The 22,699-nt window shown below is 47.3% G+C and overlaps 1 protein-coding gene across 1 annotated transcript in view; it reads right to left on the reverse strand.

The window, feature by feature from the left end:
• Window positions 1-22,699, reverse strand: part of EHD4 (EH domain containing 4) — an 89,790-nt gene that overhangs the window by 39,534 nt on the left and 27,557 nt on the right. The window contains exons 2-3 of the mRNA XM_060005059.1: window positions 18,790-18,966; window positions 8,753-8,850 (exon numbers count right to left, since the gene is read on the reverse strand). Coding sequence (XP_059861042.1) covers window positions 8,753-8,850; window positions 18,790-18,966 — 275 coding nt within the window. The remainder of the gene's footprint in view (window positions 1-8,752; window positions 8,851-18,789; window positions 18,967-22,699) is intronic.

Below are 22,699 nucleotides of genomic sequence, written 5' to 3' on the forward strand. Positions count from 1 at the left end.
AGATGAACCTTGAAAACATTATGCTAAGTGAAAGGAGCCAGACACAAGGGCCACATGCTGTATGATTCCATTTATATGCAATGTCCAGAGTAGGTAAATCCAGAGACAGAAGGTAGATTAGTGGTTGCCAGGGTCTGGGGGGAGGAGAATGGGTAGCGATTGCTAATGAGGACAATGTTTCTTTTTGGGGTGATGAAAATTTTCTAAAATTCATTCTGGTGATGGTTGCACAACTCTGTAAATATACAAAAACAAACAAACAAAAAAACCCACTGAATTGTTCAGAGAGAGAGAGAGAAAATGCAGATTTTTTAAAAAAGGGGAAGAAGAGTCCCTTCCCTTAGCAGCTTTGCTGACAGCCTACTTCCCATACTCCACTTCTTGTTCAGAACTCCTGTAATGCACAGGGTCAGAGTGGCTTGTCTGCAGGTCCATCCACTCCAGCCAAGGGTGTGCACCAGGGCCAGGGGCTGTGCCTCATTCCTTTTGAATCCAGGACTGTGCTTGGCACCCAGCAGGCAATCAATATAAATGTGTCTTGAACGAATAGTCTCTAGCAGGCCCCTACTATTACCCACTGCTTTTTATACCATCACTTCTAAAATAAAGGAGTGCCAAAAAGATCACACACACAATATCTGTCCATTATTTTAAAATTCTTTTTCCACCAAATATTTTTTAAACCAGACGATCAATTAGTGTTGTCCCTTTTCCACTTCGAGAGAGACATGTGATTTCAAAAGTTAAAAGCTAATTATCAATAAAATGACCGAGGTACGGGGAAAAAAGGTAAAAACGCTTAGCCAAACACAGCATATTCAGTCCCTGACCAACAAATTCCACATTTCAAATAACTTGACAAAAATTTCCCCTACTCTGAGACAGAAGACTTTAAGAGGCAAGAAACCAGTACCAACCAATATTAAATTCAGCCTTTGAAAACTCTGGTCTGTACCACCACCACCACATTGAGATGGTGAGAGTAATAATAAAGCTAACATTTACTGAGCACTTACTATGTGCTAGGCTGGGTATTATTTTCTGCTTTCTAGGTATTAACTCAGTTACAACAGCATTATGTGGTAGGTACTATTATTACCCTCATTTCCCACAGAGATTCACAACTTTCCCAAGGCTGCATGGCTGGTAGATGGCTGAGCTAAACTGGAACCCAGGAAGTCCAATTCTCCTGCCCGCGTGTTTCTCGCTATATGACATAGGACAGCCCACAGGGACTTCAGTCCCTTGACTGGACCTAGGAAAGCAACATGTTTGACTCTGGGTTTACAGACTGAATAGTGTCGGTTCTAAAAAAAGGCCTCAGAAAAAAACATGAATATGCAGGAATTGAAATCCATGGGTGAATATCTGATACTTGAAAGTCTATTCTTTTATATAGCCTTTATATATCAGGTGGAAAATATCTGAATAGACAACATGGTCAGTCAAAACCTGCAAAACCTTGACCTGCCTACCTCTGCAAGGCCACCGCCTTCTGAACTTTCAGCCACAGGCCTCCACCACCTTCCGAGACTGTGGTCCTCCCACCTCACCCCTTCTCATTGAGCTCAGTGCCTTATCTATTTCCTTCCTGGCACTCATCACTATTTACAATGATTTTATTCATTTGTTTACCTGCTTTTCTTGTCTGATTCTCCCATCAGAATGTAAATTCCATAAGGGCAGCGACCGTGTCCATCTTTTTTGCCTAGTGTTTGTTGAATGGATAATAATTCTCTACGTAGGTGACAGCTTTCTTTCAGAACAATCTGGTGCATCAGTGACTGGCTGGATGACCACACTAGGCTGTAGCAACTCCAAGGCAGGGGCGGTACCTTGTTCATCTTTATGCTCCCAATTCCTAGCATAGTACCTGGCACACAGGAGCTCATTGCATCTCGACTGAACTTGTTCATTAATGAACTGCTGTCAACGTGGAGGGCAGTCTCTATTGGAGCACCTCAAGGCTCCACCTTGGGTCCTGTCTGCTCAACTTCTGGATCCAAGGGCGATGGGAGAAGGGCATGCTGATGAAGTCTGGGGATGCCTTAAAGCTGGGAGGAGCTGCAGTGGACAGGGAGAGGAGCTAAGAGAGCCTGAACAGTCGTAAACCCCAAACCCCAGAAACAAAACAATGAATTAAGAAACCCTGTACCAGGGTGGGAGGAGGGAGAATTAGATGAAGATAGTCAAAAGGTAAAAAATTCCAGTTATAAGATAAAGAACTACTAGTGATATAATGTACGACATGATAGAGATAATTAACACTGCTGTATGTTATAAATGAAAGTTGCGTTCTCATCACAAGGAAAAGAATTTTTTCTATTTCTTTAATGTTGTATCTGTGTAAGATGATGGATGTTCATTAAACCTATTGTGTAACCATTTCATGATGTATGTAAGTCAAATCCTTATGTGGTACCCCTTAAGCTTATACAGTGTCATATGTCAATTCTATCTCAATAAAACTGAAAAAAAAACCAAAAAACAAAATACCACCCTGTACCAACCACAGGATGGGAAGGCAGGGACAGGAGTAGCACCTGTAATGAGGGTCACATGTCCAGTGAGCTCAGGTGACCGCAGTCTGAGATGCTGGGATGGTCCTGAGCCGTGTCTGTATTGGGTGGTGGTGAACAGAATGAAGGAGGGGATAGTGCTGCCTCGACTCCCCCTTTATTTAATGATTATTTCTACTCTTATTTATAATACTACCCAAGGAAGGCCTGAACTTCTCCTGGGGTACTCGGCAGGCATGGCAGGCCCCCCTCAGAAACTCTCTGTGAAGTCCAGCCTTGGGCTGTGTGGTCTACCTGAAGTACAGGGAGAACCTACCATAACCGTCTGGCCCTGGGAGCCGCCGGCCTCTTCAGCCTCCAGCTCTCAGCTCTCCAGGTGCTTCTCAGAAGAGCCTCTGCTGCTGTTGGACCTGGCTAATATCTCGCTCCAAGCCTTCTCACTCTTCTAGTGAAAAAGACTCATTCCTCCGTGTATGTGTGTTTTCCGCTCTAGTCCTCCCTGTTCCCAGAGCACAAGAGGGGAAGTCACTCTTATCTGGACCTTTCTAAATGATCTCTCTCCCGTCTTGCACAGCCTTCAAAATCCGGTCTTTTGTCTTTCAAGCTCAAGAAACGTGTCAGGTAGGTGTGTTTGGACTTCCCTGATTACAGTTTTCATCATCGCTATTTTTTTAGCATCTTTAATGATTACCAGTTGGATTTCCATTCCCTGTTTCCTGTTCTGTCAATTCTTTTGTGATGTTATGTTTGGGCACCTCCACTGTGTTGGCATATCCTTGAAATGACCTGCTCACATGTACCTGTCAGTATTTAGATGCCTTTTTTATTCTTGAGTGCTTTCCTTAATGCTACCAAAATCAGGAGGACATAAGGATGTCTATATGTAAATGTTAAGACATTAATCAATGATTTTGAAGCTAATGTTATGGCCTGTTACGTTATTTGAAGCACAGTTAGATCTCTTCTGTTTCATTCATTATCATCATTGATTGCTTTTACTAGCAGGACATTTTCTGCCCTTCTATTTTTCACTGTCTTCTCAGTTCTATTCACTGATTTATAATGAGAAAGGCTTATAGAGAGAAGGGCTTAAACATCAGAAGAAGGTGCCCTTAGACTTTCATTTGACAAGCTGCTGGTCCTAGGTCCTAGGTCCGACCTGCTGGTAGATCTGTTGGAAAATTCAGATCAAGAGTTTTTTCTTCTAGAGTTATTTAAATTTTTAAAAGGGAAAAACTGTACTATTTTTGTTATCAAAGTCAAGTCTGTTGAAGGCTACACAAAACCTCATGCTCTCAGGAAACCACAGGAATAATTACTTGCTGCTAAAATAGCACCTTCCAAATGCTTATGTGCTAAGTAGATGGACAAGTACACCAGCTGCCACATTAGAATTTTTCACAGTCTTCTCCTTGTCAGACAGGGACGTTATAATTGCAGCCAGAACCCAGAGGTTTGTACCACGCAGTTGGGAACACACTTGTGTTCATGCCAAGTCCAGAAATAAATCCTAGATGATGTTTAGGTTCAGCACGACATTAACAGTATTTTAGGAAGCAAACAGTTCAGGAGCCGGAATAATAAGAGATTGGGAATGAAAATAAGGATGTGTGGATAAATGTGCTCTTTTCTTATCACATAGAGTCAAAAATCTGGACGCCATCATCAGGGCAAAGGACGTTCTCAAGACTGAACCTGGTCAGATTTCACCCACCCACTTCAAGAAAATAACTTAGAAAATCTTAAGAACTCAAACATTTCTTTATTGGCTACAAGAAAAGAATCAAGAAAAGCTTGTAGGAATTTTAGGTAGCTCTTACTTCAGTAGAATAAAGTTACTATTAAAAATATATCAGAATATTTTAATTCCTGCTTGATGGGAATTCTCTATGTCAGGCAAGAAAACTACAAGTTAGTATCTAAGCTCACCCTTCTGTTCCTAAAGATTTTCTGTTAACTATAATTAAACCAAGGAACGTCAGAAGGGTAATGGGTTTCCATATGGAGTAGTATACTAAAAATTGCTTCAAAATCAATTACTCTAGGGGGTTTTATTTATAGAACTCCCAAAGAGGAGATTTAGACAACATTTACTCCCCTCCAATGCTGACTATGCATTCTTGTTTCACTCTGGAGCACAGAGCAGGGACCTGACTTCTAGGGTCCATGTTAAGGACCTGCTGATGAGAAGGCTGTGCTAAGACACATTCTAACTGGTAAAGGTCACTTCTAACATAAGAGTGGGTTTGCCATGTTTTGCCTCAAACTGAACACCCCAAAATACGAATCATCATGTAGAAATGTCAACTGTTTCTTCTGGTCACCTATGACTTTGGCCAAGAGAAGAGCAATGTCCTCCGTGTAATCACACTTGCCCCCTCTACTCAGCACAGAGTAAAAAGGAAGCAGGCTTATGACGTCACGAGAGAGAAGAATGAACAAGGAAGAAGGGAGCCACAGGTAAGGGGAGGCACGTGACTGAACCCGGGTTCAGGACTCCTTCCTGGAGATATACCCTCACTAGGCCATCTGGTTCCCAGAGCTCGGGGTACCTGGGCAGTTCCCTGGGGGTGCCCAAGGGCTGCCAGTGATGATGAGGCCAGCTCCCCAGCTTAGGTCCCTCCTTCCCTGTTCGACCACCAGCAAAGTAGCACGACGCTCCACTGCCCCACCTGCCATCTGCCTCATCCCATGCAGATGGGGAGAACTCTGAGTGTGATGCAGTCAGCAGGTCTTCCTGGGGGTGCTCTGCAGTCACCCCATGCTCATCACCTCCTCCTGTAGCTGCACTGTCTGCCCAGCGTGTGCTCAGCCAGGGCTGCACAACCCTGCAGGCTAGAGGGTGGACTAGGTCCACACAGCAGCGTCAGCCTGCAGCCACTGCCTGAAGGACACATCCCCTCAGCTTGTTCTCCAAAAGCAGCACCTCGTTAACAGCTTTTACTCTGTCCAATCCCCGGATGTCAAGCCTGGTTGCCCATCTGCCCAGCAGCTGGGGAAAGAATTCTTACCATCGCTGTTAGGCTCCCCTTTCCCAGAGGAGCGAGGGCGAGGGGTTCCCTAGTCAGGTCTGGGCTCCTGTCTGTGCAGGACTATGTGCAGGTTTAACTTAGCAAGTCCTAAAGGAAGAGCACGCTGTAGACACACAGCAAGGGCTCAGTACCTGGTGGCTGTTCTCATACTGCTATTGTGAATACACACTTCAAGGAGACGCTACGTGTGTAAGAGGGACCTGCTGGATGAGACTCTGCCTGCTGACCCATCAACTGCACTAAGGGACAAGAGGAGGGGCAGCAGCTGCCCCCTTCCTCTTTCACAGACGAAACACGCGTCAGGGAGGCAAAGCCCCACCAGTAAGGTCAGTGGCGGATGTTTCAAATGTTCTGTGGGGTCACACTTTGTCCCCGTGCCTCATCCAGTGTTGACACAGATGAGTGGCGAAGGTGGTGCTGTGATTTAGGAGCTGGAGGGATGGAAGCAGACGGGAGCGTGTGTGAGAATGCAGCGCTGTTTGCAATAGTTTAAGCTGAAGCAGCTTTAAAACCGTACACATTCTTTGGGGTTAATATTCTTTGGGGTTGAAACTGTCAGCTGAGTGACTCCAACCAGCCACGGTGCCCGAACATGGTACGGCACCTAAGCCTGGGGACCCTGGCCACAGTGCCCGGGGCTGCCATTGTTTGCCGCTCTGGGTCCTTCCCCATCAGCTGCTGTCTGTCAGGGCGGCAGGGACCAGCTGACTGGTTGGAACCATATGTGCTATTTCTGGGCATAGGATGTGAAGAAGGACATGCCACAGTAAGTCAGGATATTATAAAGTGTTAAAAAGAACTGTCTTCAAAGCATCCTGAGAGCATTACACCACACTAACTACTCTGAAGGAGCTATAGGTTGAAAGACACTTAGAATCACTAAGCCCAGGAGAAACCCTGAAGAACATGGATGATTAGCATTGGTCAAAGGCCTGCCAATGAAAAGGAATGGATAAGGCTGAGGCTAAAATCCAGAGGTCCTAAAATTTAGAGGCAAAAAGAAAATTTCCAGGGCCACATATATCTCTGGCATACTTCCGTCAGACATGCAGAAGCAGTGGAAACATAGGCAGCTTGAAAAAGCTGTGGGGCGTGGGTTTGCTTTATTTTCCTTTTAAAATAAAACACTGTATTTTCAGAGCAATGTTTAATGGCGCCAAATTAATGGTCCTAAAATGGTTTTTTAAAAAATCTATTGGCACCGAGGTGTAAAGATACACAAAAGATGTCTCTCTGGAGTGCTGTCTGCAAGAGGGAAAAATTATTAACCACACGACATCCACAAATCAGTTAAATAAATGACGTTATGCCCCTTTGATAGAACCTAAGCAGCTGTCAAAAGGAATAAAGTAATTTAAATATACTGGCATAGAATGATCCGTGATAGCTGTTATGGCAAAAAATCAAGTTGTAGCAAATGTGCATGGCAATCTCATTTCTGTTAAAAAAGGTATGTTTGTATATGCAGAAGAAAAAGTCACTAAGGGGCTTCCCTGGTGGCACAGTGGTTGAGAGTCTGCCTGCCGATGCAGGGGACACGGGTTCGTGCCCCGGTCCGGGAAGATCCCACGTGCCGCGGAGCGGCTGGGCCCGTGAGCCATGGCCGCTGAGCCTGCGCGTCCAGAGCCTGTTCTCCGCGACGGGAGAGGCCACAGCGGTGAGAGGCCCACGTACCGCAAAAACAAAAACAAAAGTCACTGAGGAGCTGGAGAAAACCATTTACAACTGTTATTTGTGACTTTTTCTACAAGTGCAATGTTCTTGGAGGCCTCAGGGAGGCCTAATGGCCCACTAAGTCCCTGAACGAATGGGTGAAGGCACAGCACGGTAGTTGGAGGCTGCAAAACCAGCATTTCTCAGACGGCATGAGAAGAGAGGGCTTATAGACATGGGGAGCCCTTTCTTTAACCCTGTCACGGGACCTCTGCTTTCTAGCTCCCAGGTGTGTCCTAGGGCCTGTGTAACGTTCTTTGGCTTCAGGAGTGGGGCAGTTCACTGCCTGGCCATAACCCCACTGCTCCTGTTCAGGGGCTGTAAAGAGTTACCAGTGAGAAGTGACAGCAGCAACGCATCCACTCCAGCCTCTCCCTCCCAGCAAAGCCTCCAGGAACTGTCCTCTGTTTCAACGGCCAGGGCGAGGGAACTTGACCTGCCACTGGGACCACAGGAATCCATCCTAGTGCCCTCCCTGTCAGGAATTTCCTCTCTGTAAGTAAACAGTCCTCTGGTCTGCTTCCAACAGCCCCTTTACCGGGAAGGTGGGGGAGACCGCAGGCCCATCTATTTAACCACAGTGCACGGGTCTGGAAACAGTACTGCCTCAGCCTTGTGTTGTGAAGGCTGAAGAAGCCCAGACGTCACTGTTCTTCACAAGCGTTTTCTATTCTCCACAAATCTCCTCTGAACGCCTTATTGTCTCTCCTTTCCCATCCCAGAGCTTCCCTTAGGTAATTGCTATTCATCCTCCAGATTCTGGCTCCAACGTCTCTTCCTCTGGAGAGTCTTTCTCAACACGCCAAGGCCAGATATCCTCCTTACACTCTGATAGACAGTCCCCATCGCAGAGTGAGTATCCCAGCTCTTGTTCTCTATTTATTTCTGTGATAACGAAACTCATGTCTGTTTTCCTCGTTAGAACACAAGCTCCTCCAGGGCAGAAACTGCACCTGTTCTTGCTGCATCCCCAGTGCGCGGTACAGCGTCTGGCCCCAAGCGGATAGCAATAAAGGCTCACTCAGTAGAAGGCTGCTGCAGAGGTGACTGGGGTGGAATACACGGCACTGGGGGAGGGAGGAAGAGCAGCTGGGAGGGCTCTCTCCTTTGCTGTCACTAGCTGGCCTTCTTTATTTTTTGTCATGTGTCCAAGTGAGTGGTCAGCAAGTGGTCCCCTCTTAACGTCTGAAGATTTATGTGAGGTGGGTACTAGTATTACACGACAGTGTTTAAAGGAATTAAGAGGTTATGGCTCAGGCTCCAGAAAGTTTCTCAGCTGAAAGAGCAGAACTTCTGACCATATGACTTCCTGGTTATTTCCTGGGACCTCTTCAGCTCTGGACCCCGGGGCTGCCCAGGGATGCTGGGGGTGCCCTGGAGGATGGATAGAATACAACAGGGGCAGAAATCCTCTGCCAACATCAGAGAAAGACTCAGCCAGCCCCGGGTGAGGGGTGGGGGGCCCGGAAGGGCAGGGAGGGCACTGACCTCGGCTGATGCGCTGCTTCTCCCCAGACAGGATGCCGGGGCTGTCGATGATGCTGATGCTTTTCAGGACCTGATTGGGCAGCTGGGAGCACATGAATCTGGAAGAAAGGGATCAAAGGTGGGATCAGAACCTGCACGTTGCGGAGTGCACTAACCTCGGAGCTCCTTGGCCTCTCCTGGCTACTGACATCTTCTGAAAAGCGGGGGCTTGGAGGAGACTGATGGCGCCTCCACTGGTGGATGCTGGTTCACAGGGCAGCTACTGGAGGGTGGCCGGGCACCGGATGCTCCCTACCACCAGATCCCTTACTGTTAATTTTATTTTAGCTAACGTTTATTGAACACAGGTATTTTACAAACATCATCTCATTTGTTCCTCATATTAATCTCATGAGGAAGGCAACACTGTTTACCTCCGGGAGGTTATGTAACTTGCTCAGGGTCACTCAGAGCTAAGCTTTAAACCCAGGTCGGTGTGACTCCAAAGGCCACCAGCCCCACACGCCCCTCCTCTATCCTGCTCCTTAGACAAACGTCCCAGACTTTTCCTCCCCGGGAATCCCATGCTTCCTTCAGGGTCACTGCCCCACTGGGCTGGAGTATCCCAAGCTCTGTCCAGCCCCTGCTCACTCCCTAATGTGACAGCGGAGGTACTAGGGCCTGTTTTCACTGTCCGATGCCCCAGGGACATGCTATGGCTCCAGGCTCAGGGTGGGGCAAGCACCTGTGGGCAACACCCCAAATCCTCCAGGTGCTTCGGTGCCCTAAGAGTGGACAAAGGGGCAGGGGTAGGCAGGGCCCTGGCCAAGCATCTCCCAGCCTCCTTCCTTGTCCACCACCTTCCCGATACCACCTCCTCCTTCTCATCCTCATCCCTCTGCTGTGGTTCCTGTCGGCTGCCCTGGCGTTGGCCTTGGAAGCAGAGTGAAGTGGCAGGGAAATTGTGGCCTGTGCGTCAGCAGACCTGGGTTCAGGTTCAGCTCATCCTTTGCCAGTAACTTGCCTGGGACCCTGGGCAAGGGCTTCCCCATTCTGGGCCTGTTTTCTCATGTGTCAATGGAGACACTTGGACCAGGGGTTGGTGAGGTTCTTTTAGCTTTAACACGGTGTAACTCTAGAGGACCAGAGGGAAATGCTTTGTTACTTCCACCCCAGGCAACCTGGGGGGATCTCTGTTAGGCACTGTGTATGTTTTAAGGCAGAAACTAGAGTGTCTCTCCTTCTCCTATATTGTAAATGGCTAACTTTGGTATCTGTGTGGGCAAAAGGCTTGAAAATCCTTGGGGAAAGCTCAGTCCTTCCATTCAGTGGAAAAGGTGGGATTACTCAGAAAGTAAATATGCTGGGAATGCAGGAGAGGGAGGCCTGCCTGGCCCTCACAGCACATGTGGACAGCACAGCCCCCGGGCAGGCGTGGGCAGCCCTGAGAGAGACATGCAATTACTGACACTGCAAATGAACTTTCACTGAAGGTGCTTGGGACAAGTTTCTCAGATATTGTTTCCCACATTTTCAAGTCATCCCAGGAAGATGTAGGAATGATAACTATGATCATTTTGCAGCTGGAAAAGTTGAAGCACAGAGCAGTTACGACATGTGAGGCCATGCTGCTAATGCGTGGCTGGCTGGAGACTGCAGCCTGGTATTTCTGATGTCAGGTGAGTAGAACTCAACCCGTGAAGTTAAAAACCTCATAACATTAAAAATAAGGGGTCAAGTTAATTTATGAGAAGCCCCTCATTTCTGATTTTCTCCTGCCCCTCCACCTTTATAAACCCCACTGCCCAACACTCAGACAGCAGATCTGTGAGAATAAAGTGCACTGGGATCACTACACATTCTCTGTAAGTTCACAGAGCAAAAATACGCCATATTCAAGTCTCTAGATTGGGGTAGGAACAGAGTTCTGAGCACATCTGTGGTGGACTGCATTTCTTGTGGTAATTAGGTCTCTTATCATAGTCCCATCCTTTTTATCAGATGGCTCAAGACATCTGGCAATGCTGAGAAAACTGCACATATGTGAAACTTTTTCACATAAAGTATTCCTGTGAGAGGCAGACCTTTTTCTGGAACCACAAGCTCACACTTGATACCAATTTTTCCAAAACACAAAACCCTTGGATTCTAATGTGAAGTTAACAGAGGGATTCAAAATTTAGAAACCATCCACTCCCTCCATACAAAGAGACAAGGTTTCAACAACTCCCATGCCTCCTGACGTGACAGCAGAGACAAAATGTGTAAGCCACAAAACAAGATGGTCTGATGTGGTGACATCACCACGCAACATACAGGGAGCAGGCCCAGGGCCAGGAGGGATGACTGCAGACAAAAGGGGGGAGGGGAAGGGGGGGAGAAAAGAAGAGGGAGGGGAAGGAGGATGGGGGGAGGGGGGAGGAGTGGGGGAGGGGAGGGGAAAGGTGAGGAGGAGGGGAGGGGAGGGGAGGGAGGGGAGGAGGAGGGGAGGAGAGTGGGAGGGGAGGAGAGGGGGAGGGGAGGAGGAGGGGAGGAGATGGGGAGGGGAGGGGAAGGGAAGGAGGGGGGTGGGGAAGGGGAGGAGAGGGGGAGGGGAAGGGGAGGAGAGGGGAAGGGAAGGGGGGTGGGGAAGGGGAGGAGAGGGGGAGGGGAAGGGGAGGAGAGGGGGAGGGGAGGGGAGGGGGAGGGGGAGGGGGCTCTCCAGGGGCACCCCGAGAGAGGGTGACAGGGGTTGTGTGAGCAGAGCTGGACTTTGCACAGCCTGCCCAGCATGTGTGTGGGGGAGGTGGGGAGGTGGGCAAAGGAGCACAGGGCACAGTCAGCTTTCAGACCCCTGTGTGGGGGCATGGCCCACACTCTTAGGGGTTAGAACCACACATGCATTTTCTTAAATGGTTGTGCTATAATCAGAAAAAACCCTAATGCAATGCTGTTATAGCAATCTTATCTTCCTTTGATGTTCCATGAAAGGAAGGTGAAAAGTGGGTTATTTATCGGATATAACACAGTCAGCCTTGGGGCAGGCCTTTCCCAGTGATATGTCTGCTGCAATGTTTCCAAGCACAGATTTGCTGTCCCAAGATGGATTTCCTACTTCTTTCAGAGGTACTAACAAGCGCAAAGTGTACCCGTGCCTTGCCTTCTACATTTCACGTGAAATACGCACACGTGCCAGTTAAGCCCAGGAGCCTCACGTAAGCTTTATGAAATATGTCCCTCACCCAGGGCTGGCTTGATATATTTTATTTTTGATAAAAGGAGAGGAAGAGGGGATCGAACCCTACATTGGACCCGAATTCCCCGTCACCCCACAACCAAGGAAGGCTTAGGGGTAGCAGAGAGGGGGTGAGAAAAGGAATGGTCTGGGCTATAAGGTCTCAGGCCGGTGGCTAGAAGTCCTGCGGCACAGTAAGACAAGGAGGTAAGGCGACTTCAGTTCCTAAAATCACCTCCAAACACTAACATTCCAATTCAATGATCAACATTTTAAAAGAGCCAGGCAGTAGCTTAATAGTGATGTGATTTCCAGTGCAGTGATACCCAGTAGTTGCAGCAATGATCAAATGACACAAGCATCCACTGACCACTTACTGGGTGCCAGGCATTGTCCTAAGCACTTTCCATTAACGCACTCAATCATGGCCACAACCTTCAGCAGTGGGGCTGTGTGCCTCCATTCTACAAAGGATGAGACTGGGGTGGAGGGGAGCAAATCTGGCCACCCCGAAAATGTGTCTCCTTGGCATGAGGATTAATTTAGGCTGATTATTTTTAAGGCCCAGAAAGACTCAGGAAGAATCTTTGACCTCCTCTCTCACTGCCTAAGGAATGTAGACAGAGGACCTGTTCCAGGAAGGGAGCTGTCACCAGAGATAAACACAGTATGAACTAGCTGAGTATATGGGGGGAACCTCGCAAAGTCCATTTGTTAACACTCCTCTGTGTCCCATTGTCTCTGCATGGCCCAGCGAACATTTGTTTATCAAACATTATTTTCCAGCTCCATGTCAAATGCCTTCTTCCCCTTACAGGTTCCAAACCACTACCCCCAACATCCTCTTTTGCCTTTAACTGAAGATGGTATTTAAGGTGAGGGCTTCAGCCATCTGGGGGAGTTAGTTACTCGGTTTTCCTGGATCTCTCCCATGTATACACGTAATTAAATTTTTGTTTGATTTTCTCCTGGTAATCTGTCTCATGTCAACTTAACTCTTGGACCAGCCAGAAGAACCCAGAAGGGTGGAGGAAAATCTCTTCCTCCCCAACAAGGGCACAGAAGGGTCACATGCCATAACTTGCCAAGTCACATAGCTGGTAGGTGATGGAGCTGGGATGCGAACCTGGCAGTTCTGACCCCAGTCCGGCTCTTGACTGTTAGGCTGCTACTGCCATTTCATGCATTTGAATCACCGCTGTTTATCTTTATCAACAGAAGGCAACATCCTAAAATAAAGGAGTGACATGCCATAGCCCTGGAATTCCCCACCAAAGAGGCCCCTTTGTGTGACCTGCTCTCAATCCATTGGTGGAGGGTGGAGCAGTGACCAGGAAGCAGAAGATCTGGTTCTTGGCCGTCTTCCTTCTCACTCACCTCTTGGCCTTGGTCAAGTCTCTGAGCAATTCTACCAGCCTGAGGACTCCCAGGTTGTCTTTAGGTTCAAATAAACCTAAGCTTACAATAGAAGAGAGTATGCGGCTGTTTTTGCCCCAGTTCACTTTACTGATAAGAGTAAGATCAGAGAGATTACACGACTTCCTAAACTGGCAGAGTGAATAGCACCCAATATGCAAAAAGACTTTGACAGCTAACCTGTAATAACCAATTATTATTACATGGTCCTACCACAAAGACCTGATCTAAACTCCTACTGCCTACGAGGAATTTAATTTCACATCCAGACTATGAAAAGCCCATGGTTACCCCTTAGACTGAGTCTTATGGAACTACCACTTTTACAAGCAAAAAGATGGTTGAATATTGGCAATTCCATGCAGTTTGACCTAAACACAGACTTTTCTCAATCAAGTCTCCCTCTCCCAACCACCACAGGGGAAAAAGCTGGTTTTCTGGGATGACAGGACCAGGGCTGTGCAGGCAGCTGCCAACAAAGAACAATGGCTTGATGATCCAGGAGCCACCACAAATCCTGAGGTTAAAGATTAACGGGAGGGGCTTCAGGGAGTTTATTACGGATAAGCACACCACAAAACCCAAAACAAAACACCCTCCACCCCTAACCAGTTAATCTCTCATGTTTAAAAAAAAAAAAATTAGTTTTGCTAGTGAATCAAGAGTGATTCTTGGCAAGAGCCTATTTTCCTTAATTTCTGCGGCTAAATTATCTGGTGGAGCCAGCACGTGTGTGGACTGATGCTATTTACTTGTATTAAATCAGTTCTTTAAAAAATCCCAATGGTACTAAGTGACTGTGTAATATTCACAGTCCAAAAAAAGTCTATTGAATGAAGCCTCATTCAGTTACAAACACAGAGGTAACGATAAGTCCAAAAATACATATATATATTCTATTATTGCTAAATCATTATGCAAATTTAAGACAGTGGAGTTTTTTTGTGTTGGTTTTTTTATTGGTTTGTTTTTTATCACACCATCATCACCATCAGGCCTGGCTAAAATGACAGGAGCATTGGAAGTCCTGTTTAGATTCCTTCAGCTCAAAAGGAAGTTTCAAAATTTCAAGCCCTAGGGCCAGCAATTAATTTTTCAAAGAGAAACAGAGAAGTAAATGAGATTAATAATTTCTTCTGTGGAAGTCTACAATTTAATCCTAAATTGTAGATCCTAAACTGAAAATGATGTCTGTATCTATCTGGATTAAATAAAAAAGAAGATTACCATTTTCAGAAAAGTAGATTGAGGGAAAAATTTAACATGCGATCCAAATGCAGGCTGCAGGGGGAAGTGTCAGAGGCCAACTCCTGACATTTCTTGAACTGACCAAAACACGCTGCTGTCCCCCAGGGCTTGTGCCCTCAGTGTGCTGCTGGGTTGTCCCTCCCCTCTGTGAGGTGGAACTGCCTTCTGACAACAGACTTTGGAACCTCAATAACCACATTCCCACAGAGCAACTCCGAGACAGGCTTGCCTGTGGAATTCCTCTAGAAAGTAGAGCAGCACGGTGGAGTCTCAGAATGTCGCATTATTTTCCATAGAACTCTTTGTTCCAGACTCAACTCCTTTTCTTTTTCTATTGTTCAGGTATGGAATTTCTATCATTCAAAGCTGTCTTTTTGGGAATTTGTCTTCGTTCCTCAGAAGTGCACTGTAAACCTCCCGTTGCCTTCTTAGAAACCAGCCTTAGAGATGGAGGCTTAAGCTCCACTGGTTTGTTTAATGCTTCGAGGCTGGTACCATCTTGCGAAGTACTAAACTCTTTTAAAGACTCCCCAGTGCAGGGTAGATGCCCAAGCCCACACCCTGTAACGGGAGGGCCAGAATAATGAGACCTATCCCGTACGGGTAGGGGGGACAGGTGGTTGCTCAGTATGGTGGGGGGTGGAAGTTCTCCACAGCAGACAACCAGTTCTCCTCCCTACTAAGTATTGTATTTTGACCTAATTCCCAGAAAGTCTGCTATGTAGAAAGAAGTTTGCCTGCCTTTAGAGCTAAGCCTGCTGCTGTTCCCACAGGGATGCTATAATTACACACACACATTTGAGCACCCCACGCTAACTGACCCTCTTCCTTGTGCTAGTGCCGGGTGAAACGGCAGCACTGCCGTGTAGATAAAACTTAAGCAGGCTGTTTACTCTTAAGTACGCTATCAGTTTCCAGGTGGTACATCCCTGACATGTGAGTTTCGGGTATACATGGCCACCAGGTGGCTAGAAGGACAGGAACTCTTCTTTGCTGGTGCTTCATGAGGTGCAGGGCAATAGGTAAAAGGGAAGAGGGAGCCTGAATTCTAGCCCTGTCTCTGCATCTTCTTGGGCAAGTCATGTTACTTCTTTGCTCTCAGTTTTCTCATCTGTAAAATGGCCCTAGTGTCATCTGCCTTATTAGCCCTGAAAAGAGGGTGTATGTGAAATTATTAATCTATAATTTAGGACATAATCATTATCATCTTCATCATCATTGTTGGCGGGCTAGATTGAGGACAGCCTTAAATGTTAGATAGAGGGCAGCAGGCAGTGATTCTCAGTCCAAACGTCCTCCCATTGGGCAGCTCAGTACAGCAGTCACTAGCAGGACTCTAGCCCGATGGCCTGGGCTCCAATCCCAGCACTGCCATTTATCAGCCGAGTGGCCCTGTGGAAGTTAAATGAACCTCTCTCTGCATCAATTCCTCCTCTCTACGTTGGGGATAATAGTAGCACCTATGTCACAGGGTTTTTGTGAGAATTTAGAGCTAATTTACAAGTAAAGTTTAGACACTCAGTAAATGCCATATAAATATTTGCTATTACTTTTCTATGTATGCTGAATTCAATTAACACGATTATATAAAGCATGGGTTATTTTCAGCAGGTTTTAAATTCTGAGATAAAGAACCTTGCCATTCAAAATCTTTCCTGAGGGACTTCCCTGGCAGTCCAGTGGTTAAGACTTTGCCTTCCAATGCAGGGGGCGCGGGTTCAATCCCTGGTCTGGGAGTTAAGATCCCACAAGCCTCCGTGACCAAAAAACAAAAACATAATACAGAAGCAGTATTGTAACAAATTCAATAAAGACTTAAAAAATGGTCCACATCAAAAAAAAAAAAAAACCCAAAATACAAAAAGTCTTTCCTGAAGGCTTCTTTTCCACTCTCATCTGCTGTATGCTTGGAATTTAAGAAAAAATAAATTTGTTAGGGAAGTAAATCATCTGTCAAAATAAAAGAAGCCAGTAGCCACTCTCTCTAGTGTTTCCCTTGTGAATAGACTTTATAACATGGGAATTCGAAAAAGGTGGCAGCTTATTTCTTTTTTGAGCCTTTGTTAGGCAAAAGAAAAAGAAAGTAAGACTAAGGACAGTGGTAATGAAATTGAGGGACTCCAGGCAGCCTTTCTTGGAGAAGGATCCTGTGCCCTGCACTTTCCAGGGCCTCCGGAACCTTCCAGGGCCAGTCTTGGGACAGGAAGCCTAGCTGTTGCCTGCCCTAGGACCACGGCTCCTGGGAGGCCCTGCTGGGGGGAGCTTCTTGTTCCACTTCCCCTCAGCTGTGGTCCATTTGTCCCGAGAGACCCTCTGGTGTTCTCCCTCCTGGGCTCAACCCTTATTTCTCTTACAAGGAGGCATGCTGGTGCCAACAAAGGCTGCCCCGGAGTTGAGGAGGACACTTCTGCTAGAGGAGAGACTCTGCAGGTGGAAAAAGTCATCTGGACAGTATTCTGCCAATCACCACTAGCAACAAGATGGAATTTCTCTGCGACTCCATCTACATCATCTGTACATTTCTATTTATCCCGCGGCCAAGTTCCCTTGGTGCCCCTTGGATGCCTTCTTTGATTTGCTCTGGGAGCATAAACAAGCTCTTAGAGGAGAGTACAGATCCCTAGAGAGGCGCCTGTGGAGGTCGCCTGGGCCACTCTTGGCAAGAGCCACTGCACAGCACCTGGGCACGTCATTCATTCCACAGTCCTTGTGAATGGCGCACCCTGGAGTTGTGCGATCAGGCACCTCAGCCTCTGGGAAGACAGCAGTCAGCGGAGAGGATCTGTTCCTTTTTTTTTTTCAATCTAAAAAGTAGAAGTGCAGTTCAAGTCTCTTATCTGTCAGCTCTAGTTCCATGCCTCCCTAAAGGGGTTTGGAGGACCCCTCCCTGGCTCTGCATTCCCATAGCCCACTCCCCGCAACCAACCAGTCTAAAGAGGTAGACTCCTACAAGAGGGGAAGGGAGGGGTGAGAGGAACACAAGAAAGAAGAAAGAGAAAAGCATTTTAAAATATAGGCTAGGGGCTTCGCTGGTGGTGTAGTGGTTAAGACTCCACCAGCCCATGCAGGGGACAAAGGTTCGAGCCCTGGTCTGGGAAGATCCCACATGCCGCGGAGCAACTAAGCCTATGCGCCACAACTACTGAGCCTGCGCTCTAGAGCCCGCGAGCCACAACTACTGAGGCTGCGTGCCACAACTACTGAAGCCCACGCGCCTAGAGCCTGTGCTCCGCAACAAGAGAAGCCACCGCAATGAAAAGCCCGCACACCGCAACGAAGAATAGCCCCCACTCGCCACAACTAGAGAAAGCCCGCGCGCAGCAACAAAGACCCAACGCAGCCAAAAATAAACAAATAAATTAATTAGTTAATTCTAAAAAAATAGGCTAGGAGTGTCAAAGAAGAAGAGGGAAGGGAAGGGAAGAGCAGGTGGTGCCTGAAAGTGCAGAGCTGCATCCAGGACAGCCTGCTAGCTTGTCCTCTGTCCTGTACCCCACTGTGTCATTGGGAACTCTGGTGAAAGGTAGTACAAATAATACACATCTCCAATCAAGACAGAACCTCAGCTATCCTACAACTTCACATCTGTGAAATAATGACTATGCAACAAAATTAACGTTTTGTGTATTCTGACTCTACCTCCCCTGCCTTGCTCTAACGAATGAGGAAGCAGCTCAAAGCATGGGACTGAGAAGCAAAAGGGACAGCCAAGGAGGTGGGGTGACCAGTCCTGGAAAAACCAAGACTAAGTCTGGGTGTCAGGAGAACTTCAGTGGTCCTCTGGGTTCAGCTCTCTGTGCAGGAGGCCCCAGCACACGATGCCTGAGATGCGGTCATCCAGCTACTGTGTAACATTGCCAGCCACAGGGAGCTCACTACCTCACAAGGCAACTTGATCTATTTCTGTGAGGCTCAAATTATTAGAAATTTGTTCCTTATACTGTGTGGCCTCATAATGTCCAAACCTGGGCCTTAGCTTTGCCCTCTGAAGTCACCCAGAGTAAGTATAAATGATCGCGTCCTAAGAGAATTTTTCTAGTATTTGAATATGATAGTGAATTTTCTCGTAACTTCTCTCTTTCAGAACACACATGCTCTGTTCTTCTGGTTTTGGACCTGTACGTGTAATGGGCAAGAATTCCAAGAACAGGCTTAAACAACCTGACCAAATGGTCCTTACCGATTGAGGAAAGCATTTCCAAAGCGACTAAGCTTTCGAAATGGCTTTTTGGGGTCCACGACTAAAGCGTTCCCTGGGGTGCTGCCCTCAGTCTCCCCATACATCACGGCGATGAAGGAGTCGGTGGTGGGCTCTGGACCAATCCTCATGCCTGGGAAATCTTGCTCCAGTAAGTATCTGGGAGAGGGAGAAAAGAAAAGAAACTTAGCATGCGGTCACAAAGCAAGAGGCCAGAAAGCTTCCTGGGGCTACCAATTTGTAACATAATCATTTGAAAACCTAAAACATAACCCCCAAGAAAAAGAGAATGACTGGCATTGTACTCTTGTGCTAATAATGAATTTTCAAAGCTTAGAATCTACAGAACTATTTTTTCCCCCAGTGTAAGGAGCCTAGTGAAAGAGTCAGACATCTTGCAGACCTGCTGGGCCTTCTCAAAGTGGCCCTTAGCTCAGCACAGCCATCCCCGGTCACAGTTCCATTGGCACAATAGATACTACCCCAGAGAGGAGTACTCAGCCAGCTCCTATGCATCCTGGAAGACCCTGCTCAGGCCCACCTCCTTTAGGGAAGCGTCCCCGTCCCTCTAGCATGTTGGGGACACCTGCTCTGTGGGCCCCAGGCACCCTGAGCCTGTGGCCACCGTGGTGCTCACTGTGGGTGCTGCACTTCTCTGTTTGTGGGCCTTGAAGGCAGGCCCATATCTATGGCCAGATGTATATTCCCAAGACCCAGCACTATGCCTGCCCACAAAGGGTACCCAGTGTAGTGAATGAAATGATGAACCATCTCCTTCCTGATCACTGGCAGTCAGTGCGGCCCCAAAAGCCTCCCTTGGGCATTTTACAGCTCCCTTAGGATCCTGGAAGTCATGACCATGGAAGATGATTGCCAAAGAATTGAGCAGCAATGCAGACTGCTAAGGGGAGGGCTCGGATTAGATATTACCAGGGTCATCCCTAGCTTTCTGTGCAAATTGGAAAAAGATGCCCCTTCCTCTAGGCAGACCCAGCCCTGTGCCAGGGCTCACAGCTTAGTGAGCAGGACTCTCGCTGGATTTTACCCCCCATATGCCCCGTTGCCCAGGTGCCCTCATGCAGTTTAACCTGCATACAGTGGCCCTAGCAGATGTCACTGAGCATGTTCATCCAGGGGGCTGAGGAGACCAACTGATGTGCTACAGGGCATAGGACTGGCTCAGTGGCATGGCTGGCGTGGGGCAAGGGAGCGAGAGGTAGAGCTATGGGGAAAGTCTGCTCTCTGTGGGAAATGGCTGTGTCCTAACATAGCTCCCCACTACCTCCACCAGCACATCATTTAGCTGAAGCCAGTCAGAGCCCCTCCCTTCCTCCCCACCAAGATTTCCTTTCCAGGATGTAGGGACACACTTAGGTATATGTATGCCTGTATGGATGGAATGGGATGGGGGATGCAAAGACAACTCCCTCCTTCCTTTGCAACCAAGGGGAACATAAGGAGGGAGTATTTTGGAATACTTTTCACTAATCACCAAGCAACAGGTGGAAACGCCAACACCTTCAGAGAACACTTGGCAGGGACAGTGAACGGCAACTGGGGGAGGGGGCGGTGGAAGAGAATGCCTGTTTGAGGTGACAGAGCCTTGTCCCCGCCCTGCCAGGGAGATGATCCTTCACCCTGGGAGGAGGCTCAGGGCAGAAACATGCACAACTTTCTCCAACTCCCCATTCCTGCAGCTTACAGTCTGTTTGGTCCTGAACCATTTCTTTTGTTTCTAAAATGTCTTGACTGATCAAATTGAAGCCCAGAACCTATGATTTTATTTCCAGAGTTAGAGGGAAAGAATGAACTACCAACCATCCAACACCATTTTGCCATTTTTCTAAGAATAAGAAGTTAAGCCACCCTTTAGACTCATTTTTTCTCTGTAAATAAAACTGAAATTGTTTAGCACTCTTAGCAGGCTGTACTCTAAACGTTTGATCTTTTTATTTTTTAAATCTAAAGTTTCTACATTTCTATGAACTTGTAGAGCACCAGAATAGACACATTTAAATATGTCCCTTAAATTTAGAGTAAATGTGAAAAAAATCAGATAACAGCACCCAGCATTCACCAAGTACAGTCGACCCTTAAACAACATGGGTTTGAACTGCACGGGTCCACTTACATGTGGATTTTTTTTGGTAGTAAATACTACAGTACTACATGGTCCACAGGTGGTTGAATCTGTGGATGTGGAAGTACTGAGGATACAGAGGAAACGTGGGTATGGAGGGCTAACCATATGCTATATGTGGATTTTTGACTCCTCAGAGGGTTGGCACTCCTAACCTGTGTTGTTCAAAAGTCAACTGTTCTCATTATTTACCTGGTGTAGTACAATACTCTGGTGTAGTATACACTATTTACCTGGTGTATACTAACATTACCCCCATTTTACAGGTGGGAAAACTGAGGCACCAGAGAGGCTAAGCAACGTGCCCAAGGTCACACAGTAAGTGTTTCAGTGGAGATGGAATGCAGGCAGTCAGACTCTAGGTCTTGTGCTGTCTCCAGATATGTTTAAACCTGGGCTTCAGTTGGTAGTTTGTTCAGAGATGAGGCGCACAAGGGGAGTTTCAGGGTGCCTCCATAAGGCACTATGGCCCAATTATTTCCTCCAAAGTGAGGGAAAAGAGCTCTCCAAACCGTCCTCCTGCATGGTCCCTGGGCTGCCCTAACAACAAGGGGCCAGCTCTCCCCATTCTCTCTGGAGAAAAGCTGGGGAGAGAAGATGCTATTTTTCAAAACATATTGAAACTTAATTTTTTAAAAATCTCAAAACTTTTTCAGGCACCTAGTAGACTAGTAAATATTCTTAGGAGCAAAAGGTTCATGTTTATAATCTCTTATGAAATTCCACACAAATCTTAGAAATACTGATAAAAGCTACAGTGAGAGCATCGCATATTTTGTGAAACTCCAGCACTTATAGAGCGTATGCAGAATGTGTGGATTTCACATACACATATGAATTTAGAAATTTAAGTTTTACAGCCACTCTGAGATCTTAAGTCTGAAACCATTCAACAGCAAAGCTAGAAGTCAAGTCCAGATCACACCCATCCCACGTGCAGTTAGATTTCCACACCCCATCGCCTGGATGAGGCAGTGCCAGGAGGCCTGTGGGAGACACCGAGGAAGGGGGACAACTGGGGAGATGTGCCGATGTCAGCAGCCAATGTCACCAGGCTTCCTGCAGCGCACGACTCACAAAAAGGTTAGGTCTAAGTGTCGGTTTGAAACCTGACAGGCACTTTCCCATAGAGTCAACGTTAACAGCAATGGCTGGCTTGCCAAGATAGCCAAAAAAGGGGCTTGTTGCTGGTCAAACTCATGAGTGGCCATGCAGGACTGGGAGCCTGGAGCTCCTTCCTCCTGGCCGGAGGCTTTTGCTTTTATACCAGGCTCAGCCCCATAGCCTTGGGGTCCCACATAGCGCCCAGCTTCTGGGACCCCGAGTAGGACCTGTCAGATACATGAGTTAATACATGACACTCTCAGCTGATTGCCCAGAAGAGTTTTTACATTGGGGGATTGAGGGACTTGCCTGGCGGACCAGTGGTTAGGACTTAGCGCTCTCACTGCCAGGGCCCAGGTTCAGCCTCTGTTCGGGGAACTAAGATCTCACAAGCTGCATGGAGTAGCCAAAAAGACACCCTCCCCAAACGGAAAACAAATGCATTGCTACGCTGGGGGACTGTGAAACTCAGATATACTTCAGTCACACCCCTGGGCAGGCAGGCATGTGTCACATGCGGTGAGGGAACTAAGAACAGCCATGACACAGAGTATCTGATGTGAACAAAGTGAGAATGAAGAGATGAGGTTCAAACCCAGCAACCTTGAAAGGAAGAGTCTGAGTGGATCTGAGGTGTGATGCACCGAA

Source organism: Delphinus delphis, chromosome 2 (assembly GCF_949987515.2).
Source record: "Delphinus delphis chromosome 2, mDelDel1.2, whole genome shotgun sequence".
NCBI classification, from domain to species: Eukaryota; Metazoa; Chordata; class Mammalia; order Artiodactyla; family Delphinidae; genus Delphinus; species Delphinus delphis.